The 18,926-nt window shown below is 42.8% G+C and overlaps 1 protein-coding gene across 3 annotated transcripts in view; it reads right to left on the bottom strand.

Annotated features, from left to right (window-relative positions):
• The window catches only part of GLB1 (galactosidase beta 1), a 210,845-nt gene that overhangs the window by 40,998 nt on the left and 150,921 nt on the right, over positions 1-18,926 (bottom strand). For 2 of the 3 annotated variants that reach the window (XM_058183980.1, XM_058183978.1), the window contains 4 exons: positions 9,295-9,416; positions 9,172-9,212; positions 6,814-6,926; positions 3,665-3,739 (listed from right to left, as the gene is read on the bottom strand). In XM_058183980.1, the coding sequence (XP_058039963.1) occupies positions 3,665-3,739; positions 6,814-6,926; positions 9,172-9,212; positions 9,295-9,416 (351 nt within the window). The remainder of the gene's footprint in view (positions 1-3,664; positions 3,740-6,813; positions 6,927-9,171; positions 9,213-9,294; positions 9,417-18,926) is intronic. The other variant, XM_058183979.1, reaches the window with a different exon arrangement.

Below are 18,926 nucleotides of genomic sequence, written 5' to 3'. Positions count from 1 at the left end.
AAAATATTTTCAATTCCCTCTCTACCATCTGTGTCTATTTTTTTTTTCTTTGCACAAATTTTGATTCATTGTCCATCTTTTGTTTTCTTTTTGGCCTCTCCATTTTAATATATTTTGGATTATGGCCTGCCCAATCATTTACTCCAATTTCAACTTCTTCTATTTCATTTTGGATTTCTGCTGTTGTCCAGGCCATATCGATCCTGGACCACGATTGATGTGGGTATGAGTAGAATGTATATTATTTATGTGTTCTATGTGTCTCTCTCCCTATATCTCGCAGGTCAAACTCAGATACTGTATCAAAGAAGGCTCTCGGTAATACACTTTTTGGTTTTTTTAATACTTTTATAGACTTTTTGAGCATCTGCTATAGAATTAAAATCTCCAATCATACAAATCCTTTCATACTTCATATCCAATATCCTAGTATCTCCGCCACAATTTCTGCCATTTTCTCTCCTAACTCCTCTTCTTTCTCTTCAACAATATTTTGAAATCTAAGGAAATAAGAAGCCTTCTCTAATTCCAAAAATACGATTGATTCTGCCAGCTCTCTATTTATTTGCATGGTTTTCTATTCCCACATTTCCCTTTGATTATCATCTGTTCTATTTTTGTTTCCACCTTTTGGATTCTCTGTTCATTTTCCATCATTGTTTGTTGTATGTTCCCTATCTTATCATTCATATTTTTGTTTGTTGTATGTTCCCTATCTTATCATTCATATTTTTTATCTCATTTCTAATTTCCCCAATTTCCTCTTTAATTTCTTTGTGATGTATCCTTGTCTCCTAATGATTCTCCGCTATTGCTTCCTGGATCTTCAACATTGTTTCCTGTATCAGTTGTAATGCTATCTGCATATTTTGTAAACTTGTTGCCTGTTCTGTTTTTTTTCCCCCTATCGTAGTCACTATCGATCTTTGGGTTGTGGGAGATTCCGTTGGTGTTCCTGTTTCGTTTATTGTCGCTGAGTTAGACATCTTTATTGCCTCTACAATATTTTTCCACATTAGCATATATCAGTACACCTCTATTCAGGTTTTCTTTAATGCTAAGGTTTGCTTTTACTATACTTTAAAAACTCTATTTTCTTACTTTTGTCCCACATTTATATTATCTGTTATATTAATCTTATCACTTTTATGTCTCTATTCACAGAACTTATAGATATACAGTATTCTAAATATCTATTTCCCCCTCTTAATTAAATACGTATCTTTCTTTACAATGTGATACTTATTCTTCTCTCAGTTCGCTTGTACAGTTATCAGTTACACATCTATACCTTAATTCAATTCATTCATACCATTTCAGTTAAATCGGTGTCATTAATTACTTTTCTTCTTGTAACTTATTATCCATTCATGTTTATCTGTTGCAATCTTGCATCAGTCTTTGCCTTTAATCTGTCCACCAATCCACTAGATGACATCTCCTCCAATCTTCTTTCCACTTTACTGTTTATTTAATGCTTCCAAAGTATTTACTGAACACTGTCATTTACACTGTCCGGTCTTAGTCTTTACACTCCTCTATTTGTTTTAGATAATATCTATTAATCACTCCTCTATTTGGACTCTCTCCTTCTCTGCGCTTTTCTTAAACTGGTCTGTTTCTTCCTTCCTGGCTTTATCTCCCTTCTAGTAGCCGCCTTCTCAACACTTTGTGTCTTTTCTCATTTCACCTTGCTAATTTCACACTGTCTCTCACGAAGACCTCCTCACCTCTTTCTGGGATTTCTCGTCTCTGGAATGAAGCTGTTGCTTTCACTTTTTGCCTCCCACTTTCGAGGCAGTCAGCGCTCCAGACCGATCTTAAGGACCTTTTTCTTCTTTAGAATTTAAGAGTCCGTCTCCACTCTAGTCGGGGGTTTGCCATCCACCCAACCCTCTGGGGCTTCCTCTTTAATTTGCCATTCTCTACATGTTCGGCAATGCCCTAAAGTGGCTCCTAATGAAGATATTTCAAGCTTCAGGAACGGCAAATCATCCCCTCGCCTGCTCCACGCTGACATTGCCTCCAGGAAGTCCCATTGGGTATATCCGCATAATCTTTTAAAAATCTTTAAGGACCAGCTCCCTACCAAACCTATGGTCACTAGCCACAGTCATCCCTATCTTCAAAAAGAGAGACCCCAGCCTAGTCGAAAATTACAGACCAATCTCTTTATGTTGCATCATCTGCAAAGTCATGGAATCAATCATCAACCAGTCCATTACCCTCTATCTAGAAACAAATAACCTACTCTCTAATAAACAATTTGGTTTCAGAAAAAAATTATCCTGTAACTTCTACACTGCAAAAACATATGGACTACAAAATCTGATCAGGACAAAGCAATAGATGCAATTTACATAGACTTCTGTAAAGCTTTTGATTCAGTGGTACATGACAAACTACTTCTAAAACTAAAATCCTATGGCATCTCCGGACCACTCCATAATTGGATAACCACATTCCTGTCAAACAGACAACAAATGGTCAAAATAGGGAGCGCCCTATCAAATCCTGCACCTGTTAATAGCAGTGTCCCCCAAGGTAGAGTTCTAGAACCAACACTATTCATACTATAGATAAATGACCTTTGTGATCATATTATAAGTTACTGCGTTCTCTTTGCTGATGATGTAAAACTATTTAACACCACCAACAATGCTGTTACCCTTCAAAAAGACCTTGACATATCATCAACATAACTTGTGTCAGAATGATCAAAAAATTGGCAACTCCAAATCTCAACCAACAAATGCTCTGTCTTACACATTGGGGGGGGGAAAAAAAAGAACACAAAATACAAACTGAGTGGACATGACCTTGCAGATGACCCTCACTCCATCAAGAATCTTGGAGTACTCATATCAAATGACCTAAGTGCCAAAGCCCACTGTAACAACATTGCCAAAAAGGCATTAAGGTAGTAAACCTAATCGTGCATAACTTCTTCTTTGATAATATTACACTACAAACCAGAGCATACAAAACATTTGCTAGACCAATTCTCGAATACAGCTCGTCTGTCTGAACCCACGCTGCATATTGGACATTAATACAATTGAACGTGTCCAGAAATATTTCACAAGAAGAGTCCTCCACTCCTCCGCTCGCAACAAAATACCATGCCACCAGACTTGAAATTTTGGGCTTAGAAAATTTAGAACTACACCATCTTCGGTATGACCTAAGCATAGCTCATAAAATCATCTGCTACAATGTCTTACCTTTCAATCACTACTTCAGCTTCAACCACAACAATACACGAGCACACAATAGATACAAACTTAAGGTAAACTGTTCCAAACTTGATTGCAGAAAATATGACTTCAGCAACAGAGTGGTCAATGACTGGAATGTACTACCTGACTCTGTGGTTTCATCCCCAACCCCCCCCCCCCCAAATTTTAACCTTAGACTGACTGTTGACCTCACTCCAATCCTAAGAGGTCTGTAAGGGGTGTGCATAAGAGCACCAGTGTGCTTACCGTCCCAGTCCTAATGTTCCCTTTAATTGTATTCATTTTATGTATTCAATTCATGCTTACATATATATATATGTAAGCATGAATTGAATACATACATACATATAATATAATACATACTCGACAAATAAAATAAAATAAGTAAATCAATCAATCAATCAATCATATGCATTCATTTTTACCTTCATCAATTTAACTTCTCCATATGCAAACTTAGGAGTTGTTGGAGGTATAGGCCCCTTTGGCAAATCCTTGTACTGAAATATGAATGAAAAAAACCAAAAACCCAAAATATAGTGTTCAGCATTTGAAGAATCAATTTTCTCATTCTTGTGTAAATAAGCTTATATGATTGCTGTGGTATCATTACTTAGTCTGGAACTCTTGAAATTTGTTGCGACTAAATCTACCAGCACTATTTATTTATTTTTATTTATTTATTTAATCACATTTGTATACCGCCATATCTCCCGAAGGACTCAGGGCGGTTTACAGCCTAATAAAAACATACATATGAATACAAAATAAAACACCAATTAAAAAAACTTATTGAATAAGGCTGAATATTAAAAATTGCAATAAAAATAATAAAACCCCATTAAAACCAAATTAAAATTTAAAATTCTAATCCAGTCCTGCGCAAATAAATAGGTCGGAAAGTTGACGAAGACCTGGGGGAAGTTCGTTCCAGAGGGTGGGAGCCCCCACAGAAAAGGCTCTCCCTCTGGGTGTCGCCAGTCGGCACTGTCTGGGTGACGGTACCCTAAGGAGTCCCTCCCTGTGAGAGCGCACCGGTCGGTGGGAGGCAATCGGTGGCAGCAGACGGTCCCATAGATAGCCCGGCCCTATGCCATGGAGCGCTTTGAAGATAGTTACCAAAATCTTGAAGCGCACCCGAAAGGCCACAGGTAGCCAGTGCAGTCTGCGCAGGAGAGGTGTCACATGGGAGCCACGAGGGGCTCCCTCTATCACCCGCGCAGCCGCATTCTGGACTAACTGGAGCCTCCGGGTGCTCTTCAAAGGGAGCCCCATGTAGAGAGCATTGCAGTAATCCAGACGAGATGTCACGAGAGCATGAGTGACCGTGCATAGGGCATCCCAGTCTAGAAAGGGGCGCAACTGGTGAACCAGGTGAACCTGGAAAAAAGCTCTCCTGGAGACGGCCATCAAATGGTCTTCAAAAGACAGCCGTCCATCCAGGAGAACGCCCAAGTTGCGCACCCTCTCCATTGGGGCCAATGACTCGCCCCCAACAGTCAGCCGCGGCTGCAGCTGACTGTACCGGCATCCACAGCCACTCTGTCTTGGAGGGATTGAGCTTGAGCCTGTTTCTCCCCATCCAGACCCGTACGGCCTCCAGACACCGGGACAGCACCTCGATAGCTTCATTGGGGTGGCCCAGTGTGGAGAAGTACAGCTGAGTATCATCAGCGTACAGCTGGTACCTCACACCGAAACCACTGATGATCTCACCCAGCGGCTTCATATAGATTTTGAACAGGAGGGGCGAGAGAATCGACCCCTGCGGCCCCCACAAGTGAGGCGCCTCGGGGCCGACCTCTGCCCTCCCGTCAACACTGTCTGCGACCGATCAGAGAGATAGGAGGAGAACCACTGATAAACGGTGCCTCCCACTCCCAATCCCTCCAACCGGTACAGCAAGATACCATGGTTGATGGTCAAAAGCCGCTGAGAGGTCTAATAGGATCAGGGCAGAGGAATAACCCCTATCCCTGGCCCTCCAGAGATCATCAACCAACGCGACCAAAGCCGTCTCCGTGCTGTATCCGGGCCAGAAGCCGGACTGGAACGGGTCTAGATAGACAGTTTCATCCAGGTGCCGGGGTAATTGACATGCCACCACGCTCTCTACAACCTTCGCCACAAAGAGAAGGTTGGAGACCGGACGGTAATTACCTAATACAGCTGGGTCCAGGGAAGGCTTCTTGAGGAGGGGTCTCACCACCGCCTCTTTCAAGGCAGCTGGGAAGAACCCCTCCAACAAAGAAGCATTCGTAATCCCCTGGAGCCAGCCTCGTGTCACCTCCTGCGTAGCCAGTACCAACCAGGAGGGGCACGGGTCCAGTAAACATGTGGTGGCATTCAACCTCCCCAGCAACCTGTCCATGTCCTCGGGAGCCACAGGGTCAAACTCATCCCAAATAGTCTCAACAAGACAGCTCTCCGACAACTCACCTGGATCCACCCAATTTTGATCCAGACCATCCCGAAGCTGAACGATTTTATCGTATAGATAACCACTAAACTCCTCGGCACGTCCCTGCAACGGGTCATCCCGCTCCCCCTGTTGACGGAGAAAGCGAGTCACCCGAAACAGGGCGGCCGGGCGGTTATCTGCCGACGCAATGAGGGAGGAGACGTAACAACGTCTCGCTTCCCTCAATGCCACTAGGTAGGTCCTATTATAAGACCTAACTAGTGTCCGATCAGCCTCCGAATGACTGGATCTCCAAGAACTCTCTAGGCGTCTTCTCCGGCGTTTCATCTCCCTCAGCCCCTCGGAGAACCAAGGAGCTGGTTGAGACCTACGCCAGGTCAGAGGCCGCAAAGGCACGACACGGTCTAGAGCCCCAGTCGCAGCCAGTTCCCAAGCCGCGACTAGTTCTTCAGTTGTGCCGTGAGCCAGACCCTATCACTATCACTTCCTAGCCAAAATGTTTAGGATTTATGGCAATTGTAGTCTCATCACATCTTCACTACATTGGTAACAATTATATACAATGAGGAGGCTACCATGAATTCTATTTTTTTTTTCATTTCTGCTATGACGACTTTAAATTTAGAATCTAGACTAATTTAATAATTTGAGAAGCAACTTTGGAGATGTTTCTTATATATATCTCACAAAAATGATTATTCTGTAGCAAAAATGTGATACACATGCTATTCTGTAGCAAAAATGTGATACACATGCTTCTTGCTTCTGATAGATAATCCTTTGCTCTTTTTTTATTTACTATAACCAAATACTTATTTTCATCAACTAAAATTGAGATATTTTATATCCAGCCTGCAAAGGGTTATACTAACACATTTAGGATAGAAAAATCCAGAAAACACCAGGTAGCAGAAAAGAGTTAGGTTTTTTTTTCTGTGCCTATTTGCTGCAATCTATTGGGCCTCCAAATTTTTAAGGCCCAGCACATGCATATACATTCACCTGAATTTTGTCATCAAATCTGAGAAATCTTGCTTGACTGAATCAGACTATTATGGAGCCCAGAGCAGGTACTTTAGGTTCTTGACTAAATTAGAAGTCAAAGCAAATCTAGGGTAAGATATAGAAGTGATGTTTCAAAAAGAAACTTACCATGCCAATGACTTCTCTGAGAGCAAAATATTTCTCTGTAAGATCCCCTGCTTCACTCAATGGGGCATCATAATCATAACTAGTAGGTTGTGCCATGTATGGTATATTGGCTCCTGTGAGAAGAAGCAGATTATAAATTGGGTATTTGATTGCCTCCACTGAATTATATAGGTTTAGGAGACTTTATAATGTCCTCAGTGTGTCAATAGATTGCATGTATTTCATAGCTGATAAGATACCTACTGTAGCATATTGACTTGCAAGGCAATTGCTATATTTTAGATACTAGCTTGATGTAACAGCACATGTTTAGAGTAAAATTAAACTTTGATTGGATTTGTAAAATACTGACCCAAAAGCATCCAAAGTGATGAATACTGTCCTTATCATTCATATAAAATAATTGCTTAAATCACAGATATGACTAGAAATCCTACTTTGCTCTTATTTCTTTTTTTACTAAGAGGTATTGTGCTAAAAACCTTGATTGACTAAAGCTATATTTCAGTGGTTCTCAACCTGTGGGTCGGGACCCCATTGGGGGTCGAATGACGATTTGCCAGGGGTCGCCTAAGACCATCGGAAATATGGGAAGTATACTTGCGAGTCGAAGAATCGCGCTCCAATGGTTCTCCACAAGCCAGCTGCAGGCTCTTCAAATCGCTAGCCGAATTCCACTTCAGGTACGATGAATTAAAAAAGAGAGAAATCTTTGCTCTGATGTCTCCCTCTCAAGCCAGCTGCAATCACTCCCAATCGCTAGCCTAATCTGGCTTCAGGCGTGATAAACTTAATAGGGGAGGAGTCTCTGCTTTAATGCCTCCGTCCTCAAGGCAATTGCAAGCAGTTCAGATCGCTAGCCAACACGGCTTCAGGCGCGATAAATTCAAAACAAAAATAATTTTACGGCTGGGGTCACCACATCGTGGGGAATTGTATTAAAGAGGTCGCCACATCGTGGGGAATTGTATTAAAGGGGTCGCAGCACTATAAAGGTTGAGAACTGCTGCTATATTTGATAGTAGAGAAGAACATCATTATCTTTCTCATATAAAGATAATGATATGAAAGAGTGATTTCAGAATTATAGGATCTAGATTGCAAGAGTGTTGGAACAGGTTTTAGCAAAATTATGGTTGAAAGAAATCACTATGAGCAAATTTTAAGAAGATGGTGGAGTTTACACCAGGTAGTAGATATGTGCAGATTATAGATTATAGCAATTATTATAAAACAATTATAGCAATTGTCTATTGCTCTTCAATAGACAAAGTTCTCATATTTTGTTGACTATGACAAAGTGCATGACAAAAATTACCAAGCTTGAAATTTGAATATTCTGTGTGAAAAATGGAGTTAAATATTGATAATTTTCAGCAAATGTTAGACAAACTATATGATACAGAACTATGAATCAGAAAATGTACCAAAAAAAATTATACTTTAGTCATTCTTGACTGTATCTTATTGGTCAAGGAAAAAGGAGTGAACCATTTCAAATGGCAAAATATAGAGCAAGTAGGTGAAAGCTTATACTGTCAAGGGGGGGAAGTACAATGGTTCCAAATAAAATGTCTCGCTCTATTTAACTCTTTGGCTTCATATAAGCAAGAGAGTCAGTCCCTGTTGTAATTTTAGCCTAAGTGCCTGGCAGTTAGATATTACTCACACAGCTAGTCCTTGGATTAAGACCAGTTGTTCAGCAACCATTCAAAATTACAATGCTGCTGAACTAATAGGCCTATGACAGGTCTTTGGAGTTCTGACCATCCATGTAGTTGCATGACTGTGAACTGGCACTTGATGCCTAACTTGTGTGAGTACATCTCAGCAGGACACAGTCATGGGATAACAATTTCAAATATTCCTTGCTAGCCTCCATAATGACATAACCTCAGTAGGAAAGCCAGCAGACAGTCAGAATTCACTCCCTTTCCTGCCAATTTTTGTCCACTGCACTCTGTTGCACCTGCCCAAAGCACCTCCATCCATACTCCACAGAGTCTGCCTAGAGTACACCCATGGCACATGCACACTTGTTCAGTCCTGGGATTATGATGGCAGCTAAGATTGCCATTGCTAAGTGATTGACTCATATAACATAGCATTTTATTACTACATTACTTAGTCACAGAAATTCTTGTTTCAATTGCTCTCGTAATCCGTGGATACTTGTGCTCTATTCCGGAAACTGAAACCCCAACAAAAAGAACTCCCTTCTATGACTTTTCTATTTTCTTCCATCCAAAATTCTTCTACTCCTCTGTTTAAGACATATAGTACGTGTTCTTGTTTTTAGGATTAGAAAAAAGAAAACCTTTTAATTATAGGATAAGCAGTTACATAAACACTTCTTACCATTCCAGTAGCCAAAATTAGTGCCTCCTATGAACATGTATCTGAAAAAAGATGTAGAAAAGCAATCAAGGATGCTGCAGAAGAACCTTGTTTTTTCTTTTAAACAGATATCAATGAACTTACAGGTTAACGTTAGCTCCATGTGCCAAGATTTCATTAAGAGTTTTTGCTATGGCTGGTGACGGTATAATATTATGGGGGTGGCCCCAATGATCTAACCAACCAGTATAGAATTCAGAATTGACCTGAAAAAGGAAAACCTTTTTTAAAAAAATGTATATTAGAAATAAAGAACTAATGCATAACAATCTACAAGCTTCTCAAGAGATCTATTTGCTACACATTTAACTACATAAAGTATATCACTAAACTGAGTACACCCCCTCACATTTTGTAAATATTTAAATATATCTTTTCATGTGGCAACACTGAAGAAATGACACTTGGCTACAATGTAAAGAAGTGAGTATACAGCTTTTAAAGCAGTGTAAATGTGCTGTCCCCTCAAAATAACGCAACACACAGCCATTAATGTCTAAACTGCTGGAAGCAAAAGTGAGTACACCCTTAAGTGATAATTGTCCAAATAGGGCCCAAGTAGCTGTTTTTCCTCCCTGGTGTCATGTGACTTGTTAGTGGTAACAAGGTCTCAGGTGTGAAGGGGGAAAAAGTGTGCTAAATTTGGTGTTATCGCTCTCACTTTCTCATACTGGTCACTGGAAGTTCAACATGGCACCTCATGCAATGAACTCTGAAAAAACAAATTATTGCTTTACACAAAGATGGCCTAGGCCAGGGGTCTGCAACTTTAAACACTCAAAGAGCCATTTGGACTCGTTTCCCACAGAAATCACCGAGAGCCACAAAACCTGGGTGACAGCGGCCAACTTGTTGTTACTCACTCCCACCCAGTCACATGACCGCCCACCCCCAGTCATGCTTACCCAGATTTTATGGCTCCTGGTGTTTTCTATGAGAAACAGATATCTCTCTCTCTTTTTCTCCCTCACTGTCTCTCCCTCTCTCATCTCTCTCTCTCTCGCATCTCTCTCTCTCTCTCTCTCTCTGTCTCATGTGTGTGTATGTGTTTCCTCTTGAACCATTTCCAAAAACAGATTAGGGTTAGTGTTTTGTTTTTTGCTGATATTGTTCTTTCTTTTTACCAAATTTAAATCAAGAGTCATTTCAGGTTCCCAGATAAATGAAGCTCTTTCATTCCCCTGCTGTGGCTCCCTATCAGCTGAACCCACTGCCAGTTGGCCCCGCCCCTCGCCCTCCCCTCCCAGTCACTCCTTGCCTGGCCTGAGAAGGTAAGGGTGACAGCAGGTGATGGTGACTCACTCCATATTCCAGAGCAGGAGTGAAGTGCCCCTATACTTGTCATATCTATAAGAGCCGCAGTGGCGCAGTAGTTAGAGAGCAGTATTGCAGGCTACTTCTGCTGATCACCAGCTGCCAGCAGTTTGGCAGATCAAATCTCACCAGGCTCAAGGTTGACTTAGCCTTCCATCCTTCCGAGGTCACTAAAACGAGGACCCAGACTGTTGGGGACAACATGCTGACTCTGTAAACCTCTTACAGAGGGTTGTAAAGCACTGTGAAGTGATATATAAGTCTAAGTGCTATTGCTTGTGCTCTTGCTATCTTGCAGGCACTTTTTCTGGCATTTGTTGGTACTGCGCACACCTTGATAGCTCGGAGAGACACACAACTTGTTCTCCACTCTGAGACACTGGCTCAGTCTGTCTGCAGACAATGCCACTGCTGTTGCCACCTCCCTAGCCTGCCCGCTGCTCTTACAGCACTTTGGGCAGCACAGTTAAATTTAGCGTGCTTCACAATGGGAGATACGGTATCCCCTCCTCCTCCTGGAGCCCATTACAATGCAGAGCAACCAGGCTGGGCCAGTGTCTCAGGGTGGAGAACAAGTCGTGCATCTCCCCGAGTGACCGAGATGCACACAGCACCAACAAGGCCCAGAAGAAGTGGCTGCAAGATATGGCAAGTACAAGGGCACTTCGCTCCCACTCCGGAATATGGAGCGAGTCTCCATCCCCTGATCTTCTCAGGCGAGGCAAGAAGTGACTGGGAGGAGAGAGTGAGGGGCGGGACCAGCCAGTGGTGGGTTCAGTTAACAGGAAGCCACAGCAGGTTGCAGACACCTGGAATAGAGGGAAAAATAGAATTGAAGAATCAATGGAAAGAAGATAATAAGGAGTAATTAATAAAATAAAATTAATAATGTTTGATGAATCAAACAGGGGTGAAATATTAAAAAAAATTCCACCGGTTCTGTGGGCATGGCTTGGTGGGCATGGCTTGGTGGGTGTGTGACTGGGTGGGCATGGCCAACATGACATCACTCATGTCTTTCTTTCTTTCTTCTCTCTCTCTCTCTCTCTCTCTCACACACACACACATACACACACACACACACACACACACACACACAAACACATACACACCTGGTCTGAGCAGCAGCTGCTGCGGGAGAAGGAAGAAAGTGTCCCCCGTCATGGGCTGGATGCAGGCAGCGGGACCCGAGGCAGAGGGGAAGGCAAGAGGCCTGGGAGACCACTGGGAATGCAGCACAGAAGGCAGGCAAGCATGGCAGGGCTTCGAAGAAGGGAGTAAGCTGCCGTCCCTCCACTTTGCCACTCCATCTCTTCCTCCTCACCAGCAGCATCCACTCAACCAATCTCCCCACAAACTCAGCTGAGGCTTCCAAACCTCCGCACACTCCCTTTCCTGCACATGCATGGAGGAGGCACGCACGCGTTCACATTTATTTATTTATTTATTTATTTATTTAAATAATTAAAAGAATATATTTTAATATAAACGTGTGTATTAATACTAGAATCATAAAGATTGGATGAAATCAAAAATATGAATAGAGTTATTTTGTACATTTAAACAATATTATGATAATATCATTATCATCATTTATGATAGTAAAATGATAGAATAGAATAGAATAGAATAGAATAGAATAGAATAGAATAGAATAGAATAGAATAGAATAGAAAGGATGATGAAATAACATAGTTTAATACTGGTATAAACAGGTGTATTAATAGTGAAATCATAGATTGGATGATGTAAAGAATATGAATAGAATTAATTTGTATCTTTAAACAATATTGGTATCGGTATTAGAATTGCATATTTATATATTGAACAATGAAATAATGAAGGATAGTACTGTAATACAAAGGGTACGTCTTTTAATATAACGGTCACGTGAATAAAAGAATAAAGACAGAAATAAGAGAAAGGGGGAATATTAGTATACACATTTTTATAAGTGTAATGATAAGAGAGAGGTTTAGAAATTGAACAGCGGTAGTATTATGTATATTTAAACAATATGAAATAATGAAAGATTATAATTTGATATAAATGTGTATTACTATTAGAAATATATAAGCTGGATGAATGTGATAACTATGTTTAATAATATTATTTTATTTGTACTGTTCACACATTGATATGTATACGTAATATAAAATAAAAAACTTATTAAAAAAAGATATGGGTGATATGTTTACAACTAATATTAGGAAACCTCATCTTGCAGCATTTATTTAATCTACATTTTAAAAGCCCATTGTCAAAGCTATGGCAATGGAACAGTCCATAATATTCCATTATGATATTGAAGAAATAACAAAGAAATTTCAATTATTTAAAACCAGCTTTAAATGCTGTTGTAGATAGGCCTCTTCCACAATCAAGAGTTATGCCGCATTCCAAGTCTCCACAACACCATAAGACTTGTAAAGATTTTTGCAAAATAAAAAGATTCAACTTCAGCTCTAAAGGACATGTGAAGACTTCATACAGCTTTTACAACTTTTTCTCTGGAGCTACAAAATGGGTGAGGATTCTTTACAGTTACCGTTGGACCATACCCACGGTCACACGATCAAAATTCAGACGCTTGGCAACTGACTTATGCTTAAGAAAGTTGCAGTGCCCCAAGTCATGTGATCACCTTTTGCTATCTTGTGGCAAGCAAAGTAAATGGGGAAGTCAGATTTGCTTAAGATCTGTGTTACTAACTGAACAAATGCAATAATTTGATTAACAACTGTGGCAAGAAAAGTCATAAAATGAGGCAAATTCATTTAACAACTGCCTCACTTAGCAAAGGAAATTTTGGGTTAAATTGTGGTCATTAGTCAAGGATTTCCTATACTTGAAGGACCGTATAAATATGACTTTGTATGTCGAGGAGGCAAAATCACAGTATGTCAAGGAGGCAAAATCGCAGTATCAAACACAAAGCAGTACCCAAATACTAAATTTTCTAATAAAACAAGGTTAAGAAGGTTAAATGAATGAGAAAAGAAAAGAGAAAGAAATAATTAAATAACAGTTTCTCCATAGACAATGAAATCATAAGATGAAATTTATGCATCCAACATTCCATCATAATTCTTTAAATAGGAAAATATGCCTTGATGGTGGGATATTTATTGAAATAATGTGAAAATTAAAGAGCTTCTAATAAAATACATAATGTTATTTAACTTAGAAGACAAAATAAAGGATTGGGAGGAACCTGATATTTCCATCACAGAGGAAAGTATGATACAGAGTGTTTTGCTTTTAAAAAGAAAGACGTACCCTTCAGGAGTGGGTTCTACTTATCTTTACTACTGGTTCACAGTAGGATCATGCTTGCTTGCTTCTGCGCATGTGCAGAAGCTTCCTGATGATGTCAGGGTCGGTGGGCAGAGCCTCCCCCCCCCAGTTTTACTACCACCACTGGTACCCTGCTCTTAAAATAAAACATCATTACATTTAAAAAAAAATAAGAATGGGGATTTGCAATGGAAATGGGCATTGGCTTACCTGAACGCCCCTTCTTAGAGAAGTGGGAATGCCAGTCAGGTTGGGGTTTCTCCTGTGCTAGCCAATTAGGACCGAGTCTGCTTATTTCTTTTGGCCCGCCTCTCTTGCCTTCCAGCTTTTGCGGTGAGGACGCTGTAGCAGACTGATGTGTCTACCTGAAACGAGAAAGAATTAGTAGCCACCCCACCCCGACATTCTCTGAGCCGGCAGTAATATCCCAGGGCGAGACTGACTGGCATTCCCACTTCTCTAAGAAAGGGCATTCAGGTAAGCCAACGCCCATTCTCCCAGTCAGTGGGAATGTCGGTCAGGTTGGGGACATACCAAAGTAGACGTCCTCATCGGGTGGGAAACTGCTGGCTCTCCAATGATGGGTCCGACAGGACTTGTTGAAGCACCCACCGTCCAAAGGCCCCATCGGCCGATGCATATGCATCCAATTTATAATGTCTTATGAACGGTGTCGGGGATGACCAAGTGGCTGCAGTACAAATCTCCTGAATTGAAGCGTGCATGTTCCATGCAGCCGAAGTTGCTGCACTCCGGGTAGAATGAGCTAAAATGCACCCTGGAACTGGCAACGATTGATGCTGGTATGCTGTCGCGATCGTAGATCGGATCCATCTGCTCAACGTACGAGAGTTGACCTTTAGACCCAAAGAGGCCAGTAAGTATGATATGAACAAGGCCTCAGACTTCCGAAAGGACTCTGTATGGGAAATGTAAATCTTCAACACCCTGCAGACATCAAGTGTGTGCCAAACTTCCTCCCGTCTGTGTGCTGGCGAGGGACAGAAGTCTGGCAGAACTAGTTCCTGCGCTTGATGGAAGACCATATTCATATTTGGTTATGAAGGTGGGATCAAGTCTGAGAATCGGTAGTAAGAGAATATTGGAGTGGAACACACATAGATCTTTCCTGATCGAAAGAGCTGCAAGTTTGGAAACTCTACATGCTGACGTAATAGCTACCAGAAAGGAGACTTTGAATGACAAAAATTGAAGATCGGCTCTTCTCAGAGGTTCAAATGGAGGCTTGGTCAAAGCTGTCAGAACCACATTGAGCTTCCATATAGGGAAGCGGTGGACTGCTGGCGGGCGTAAATTAGATGCCCCTCTCAGAAAAATGTGAATTAGGGGATCCTTGGCCCCCATGGTGAATGAGCCTCCCACCAACAGAGAAGAGAGTGCCGCCACTTGCCTTTGCAATGTGTTAGGCGCCAGGCCTTTCTTGAATCTGTTTTGCAGGAAACGTAAGATGTGGTAAACTGACACCTCAGTGGGTGTCAAGTGTCACTGAACTGTCTCTGCACCAAGATCTGAAGGATTACCAAGTGTTTTCATAAATTCGAGAAGTGGACAGTCGACGGGAGGCCTGAAGAATGTCAATCACCTCATCCGGGAGGCTTGTGGCCCTCAGGAATCCCCGCTCAACCTCCAGACAGTGAGTTGGAACCACTGAGGGTCCGGATGGTTGAGGGGTCCCTGGACGAGACTCACTTCATTGTCTGGAATTCTCCATGGTGGGGCCACTGACAAGGAGAGAAGGTCTGCATACCAAGGCCTCCATGGCCAACGAGGGGCCACCATAATGATCTCTGCCCTGTATTGAAGAATCTTGGAGATGACTTTGGGAATCAGGGGTAGGGGAGGGAACACATACAATAGGCCTCACGGCCATGGACACCGCAGGGCATCCACTCCTTCCACTCCCAGAGATGGAAATCGGGAGAAGAACCTCGGGACCTGGTGGTTGAGATTCAAAGCAAACAAATCCCCCAACGGCTGGCCGAATCTGGACACCAGACGCCGAAGCAGGGAGGGGTGAAGTGACCACTCTGTTGGATCTATCGTGGTGCGGCTGAGTGAATCCGCCCATATGTTCACGATCCCAGAAATGTGAACCGCTGACAGAGACAGAAGGTTGGACTCTGCCAAAGGCCAAGGCGCAACATCTCTTGCATCAGAGCTACTGAGTGTGTCCCGCCCAGTTTGTTGACATGCGCCTTCGCAGCTATATTGTCTGTTAGAACTAATATATGCTGACCTATGACCAAGTTCTCGAAGTTGCGAAGTGCCAGATAAATGGCCCTGAGTTCTAACAGATTGATGTTCATCTGGCACTCGTGTTCTGACCAACGACCTTGAGTTATGTGAGGACCCAAATGGGCACCCCAACCAGTTAGGCTGGCATCTGTGGTAATAGTTATTCTTGAAGGCTCTCGGAAACTGCTGCCCTTGGATAGGGCATCTGAAGTCCACCATGTCAAAGAATCCCTGACTTCCTGGGATAGAACAACCTGTTTGTGGTCTGGGCTGCGATGACAACGTTGATGTGGTAACAGAAACCATTGAAGGGGCCTGCAGTGAAGACGGGACCATGGAACTATGCCGAAACTAGACACCATCTTACCCAAAAGTTGGGATAATTGCAGAATAGATGAGTATCTGCGCCTTCTGCATTGGGAAGCTAACAAGGAAAGACTAGTTTTATGTTCCTCAGATAAGAATATCATTGATTCTATGGAATCTATTTGGGCCCCTAGATGTAGGATTCTAGTGCTTGGGTGAAGGTTGCTCTTTTCCCAATTGATGCAGAACCCGTGGGCTTGGAGTTCCCTAACAGTGACCTGTAGATCTAATTTGGCAGAATCCGAAGAGTCGGATTGTACAAGGATATCGTCAAGATATGCCTGTATCCTGATGGGAAAGGAACGGATATGGACTATAAGGAGGAGAGGCCAAATGGCATAGCTCTGTACTGAAAATGCCGTCCAGAGTAGGCATAACGAAGGTACTGGCGAAACTGGGAATGTATGGGAATGTGGAGATAAGCCTCCGACAAGTCAATAAAGGACAGGAAATCCCCCTGGTGAATACTGGACAATATCGAAGAGAGTGTGGACATCTTGAACTGATGATATTTAATGTATTGGTTCAAAGATTTCAAATCAAGGATAGCCCTCCATCCCCCGAGGATTTGGGTACGACAAACAGTCGTGAATAGAACTCAAGTCCGCGTTCACCTTGCGGCACTGGTTCGATTGCTCCAATGGATGAAAGATGGTCAATTGCCGAATTAATTAGGTCTCTAGCCGAAGATTGCCAAGACACGTGACAACGTACAAAAACGCTCGGGGGTCGGCCTAGGAACTCAAGGGAAAGGCTGTCCCTCACTGTGGATTTAACCCACATATCAGAAGTTGTGCGGTCCCAAATGGGGAAGAAATGTGAGAGACGGGACCCAATTGGGAGAGCATTTACATTACTTGGATCTTCTAAATGGTCAGCCCCTACCTCCCCTGTATGATTTCCTGGAGGGGAAGCCAGACCCCTGTCTGCTCTGGAAGTGCCGTTGTGTGTTACTGACCTGTCCAAAGGCACGTTGAGCTCATTGTTGGTTGAAAGGTTCCGAGCTCCGAAAGGACTGGTGTCTGCTGTATGGTTGGCTGCGAGACTCACCTCGGCATGATGAAGTGGGAAGAATCTTGCGCTTGTTGCGTGTCTCAATTAGTAGCGGTTCAAGAGGAGCCCCAAACAGCTTGTCGCCTGCGTAAGGCAAAGAGGCCAAACGCCACTTACTACGGGCATCGGCTTGCCAGTTCCGGGGCCACAGTAGCCGTCTCGATGTGATTGAGACTCCGATGGCCTTGGCTGTGAACTGGGCTGCATTGAGGGTCGCATCCGCTGAGTACTCTAGTGAGGCTCGAATCTTATTCAGATTTTGGTGTGACCTTAGGTCGGAAGGTGGGATGCGTTCCTGGAGTTGTTTGAGCCATATCAACGACGTGCGTTCGAAAAAGGAAGAAGACATGGCAGCCTGGGCAGCCCAAGCAGCTGCTTGATGACTCTTGATGAGAATCCTTTTGACTCTTTTGTCCTCCGGTTTCAGAGATTCCTCTGGTGGACCCGCAACTGGAGATGCCGAAGTCAACGCTACAATGGGAGCATCTACTGAAGGGACCTGAAGAGCTAATTCTAGATTAGAGGCTGCGCCATAAAGTCTTTTATCTTGACCATTAGGGACAGGTCCCGAGCCCAGGACTGACCATTGTCGTTGAGCCACATCTATAAACAATTTGGCTGCTGGAACCTTTTCAGTCTCTAATGCCTGTTCTACAAAAAATGCATTGGTTGGGTCTGGAGGCGAAGCTTCTTGAGAATGTCTGGAGCCCCCCAGTTTGGTAGTTTGCAGTGCTTTATGTAAAAGTGACCTGAACATATGTGGATTGAAAAGACCCACGAATGCTGGCTGATCAGGTTCCAGATCCTCATCATTAGATAGAGCCTCCTCCCTATGTGACTCCTCCTCCTCAGACCAGGATCCTTGGGCCTGTACCTGATAAAATGTGTCATCAGGAGCTGTAGACCCTCTAGGTCTTTGAGGCCCTTGTGGCCCTCCTGGAGTGTTAGAGACAGAACTAGGCTGAAGACACTGAGTTAGACTTTGTTTGATCACCTCAGAAATTATTTGACCAAAGGCCTTTGGAATCAGGAAACCTGGGTTCTGGCCTTGTATTTGAGTAGGATGTATGCTTGGAGGAGGACAACCTGGGGCAGAAGTAGGAAGAATCCCCACTGGTTGAGAAGGATACATTGGAGGGGAGGTGTGGGCTTAGGTCATGGGACTTTGACTGACTGGATCGGGAATAGATTGAAAAAAGGCCTCAATGCTGGCAGAAGACTGATGATCAGATCTGAAAGAACGATCTGGGGACCAGGCTGCTCTGGGAACAACATCTTCCTGTGGGATAAGCTCCCTTAATGGAGCAGTTGCTGGCCCTTTATTATGTGAAGAGACATTATCCCTATTCTGGGATTGTGCTCTATCAATTGCTCTTTCTATTGCCCTATGGCAACGTTCTTCTGCCTTAGGGGGCTTGAATACCTTTAGC

This window comes from Ahaetulla prasina, chromosome 4 (genome assembly GCF_028640845.1).
Source record: "Ahaetulla prasina isolate Xishuangbanna chromosome 4, ASM2864084v1, whole genome shotgun sequence".
Taxonomy (NCBI): domain Eukaryota; kingdom Metazoa; phylum Chordata; class Lepidosauria; order Squamata; family Colubridae; genus Ahaetulla; species Ahaetulla prasina.
Note: the sequence above shows the minus strand (reverse complement) of the source record. Positions and strands in the feature narration are given on the sequence as shown.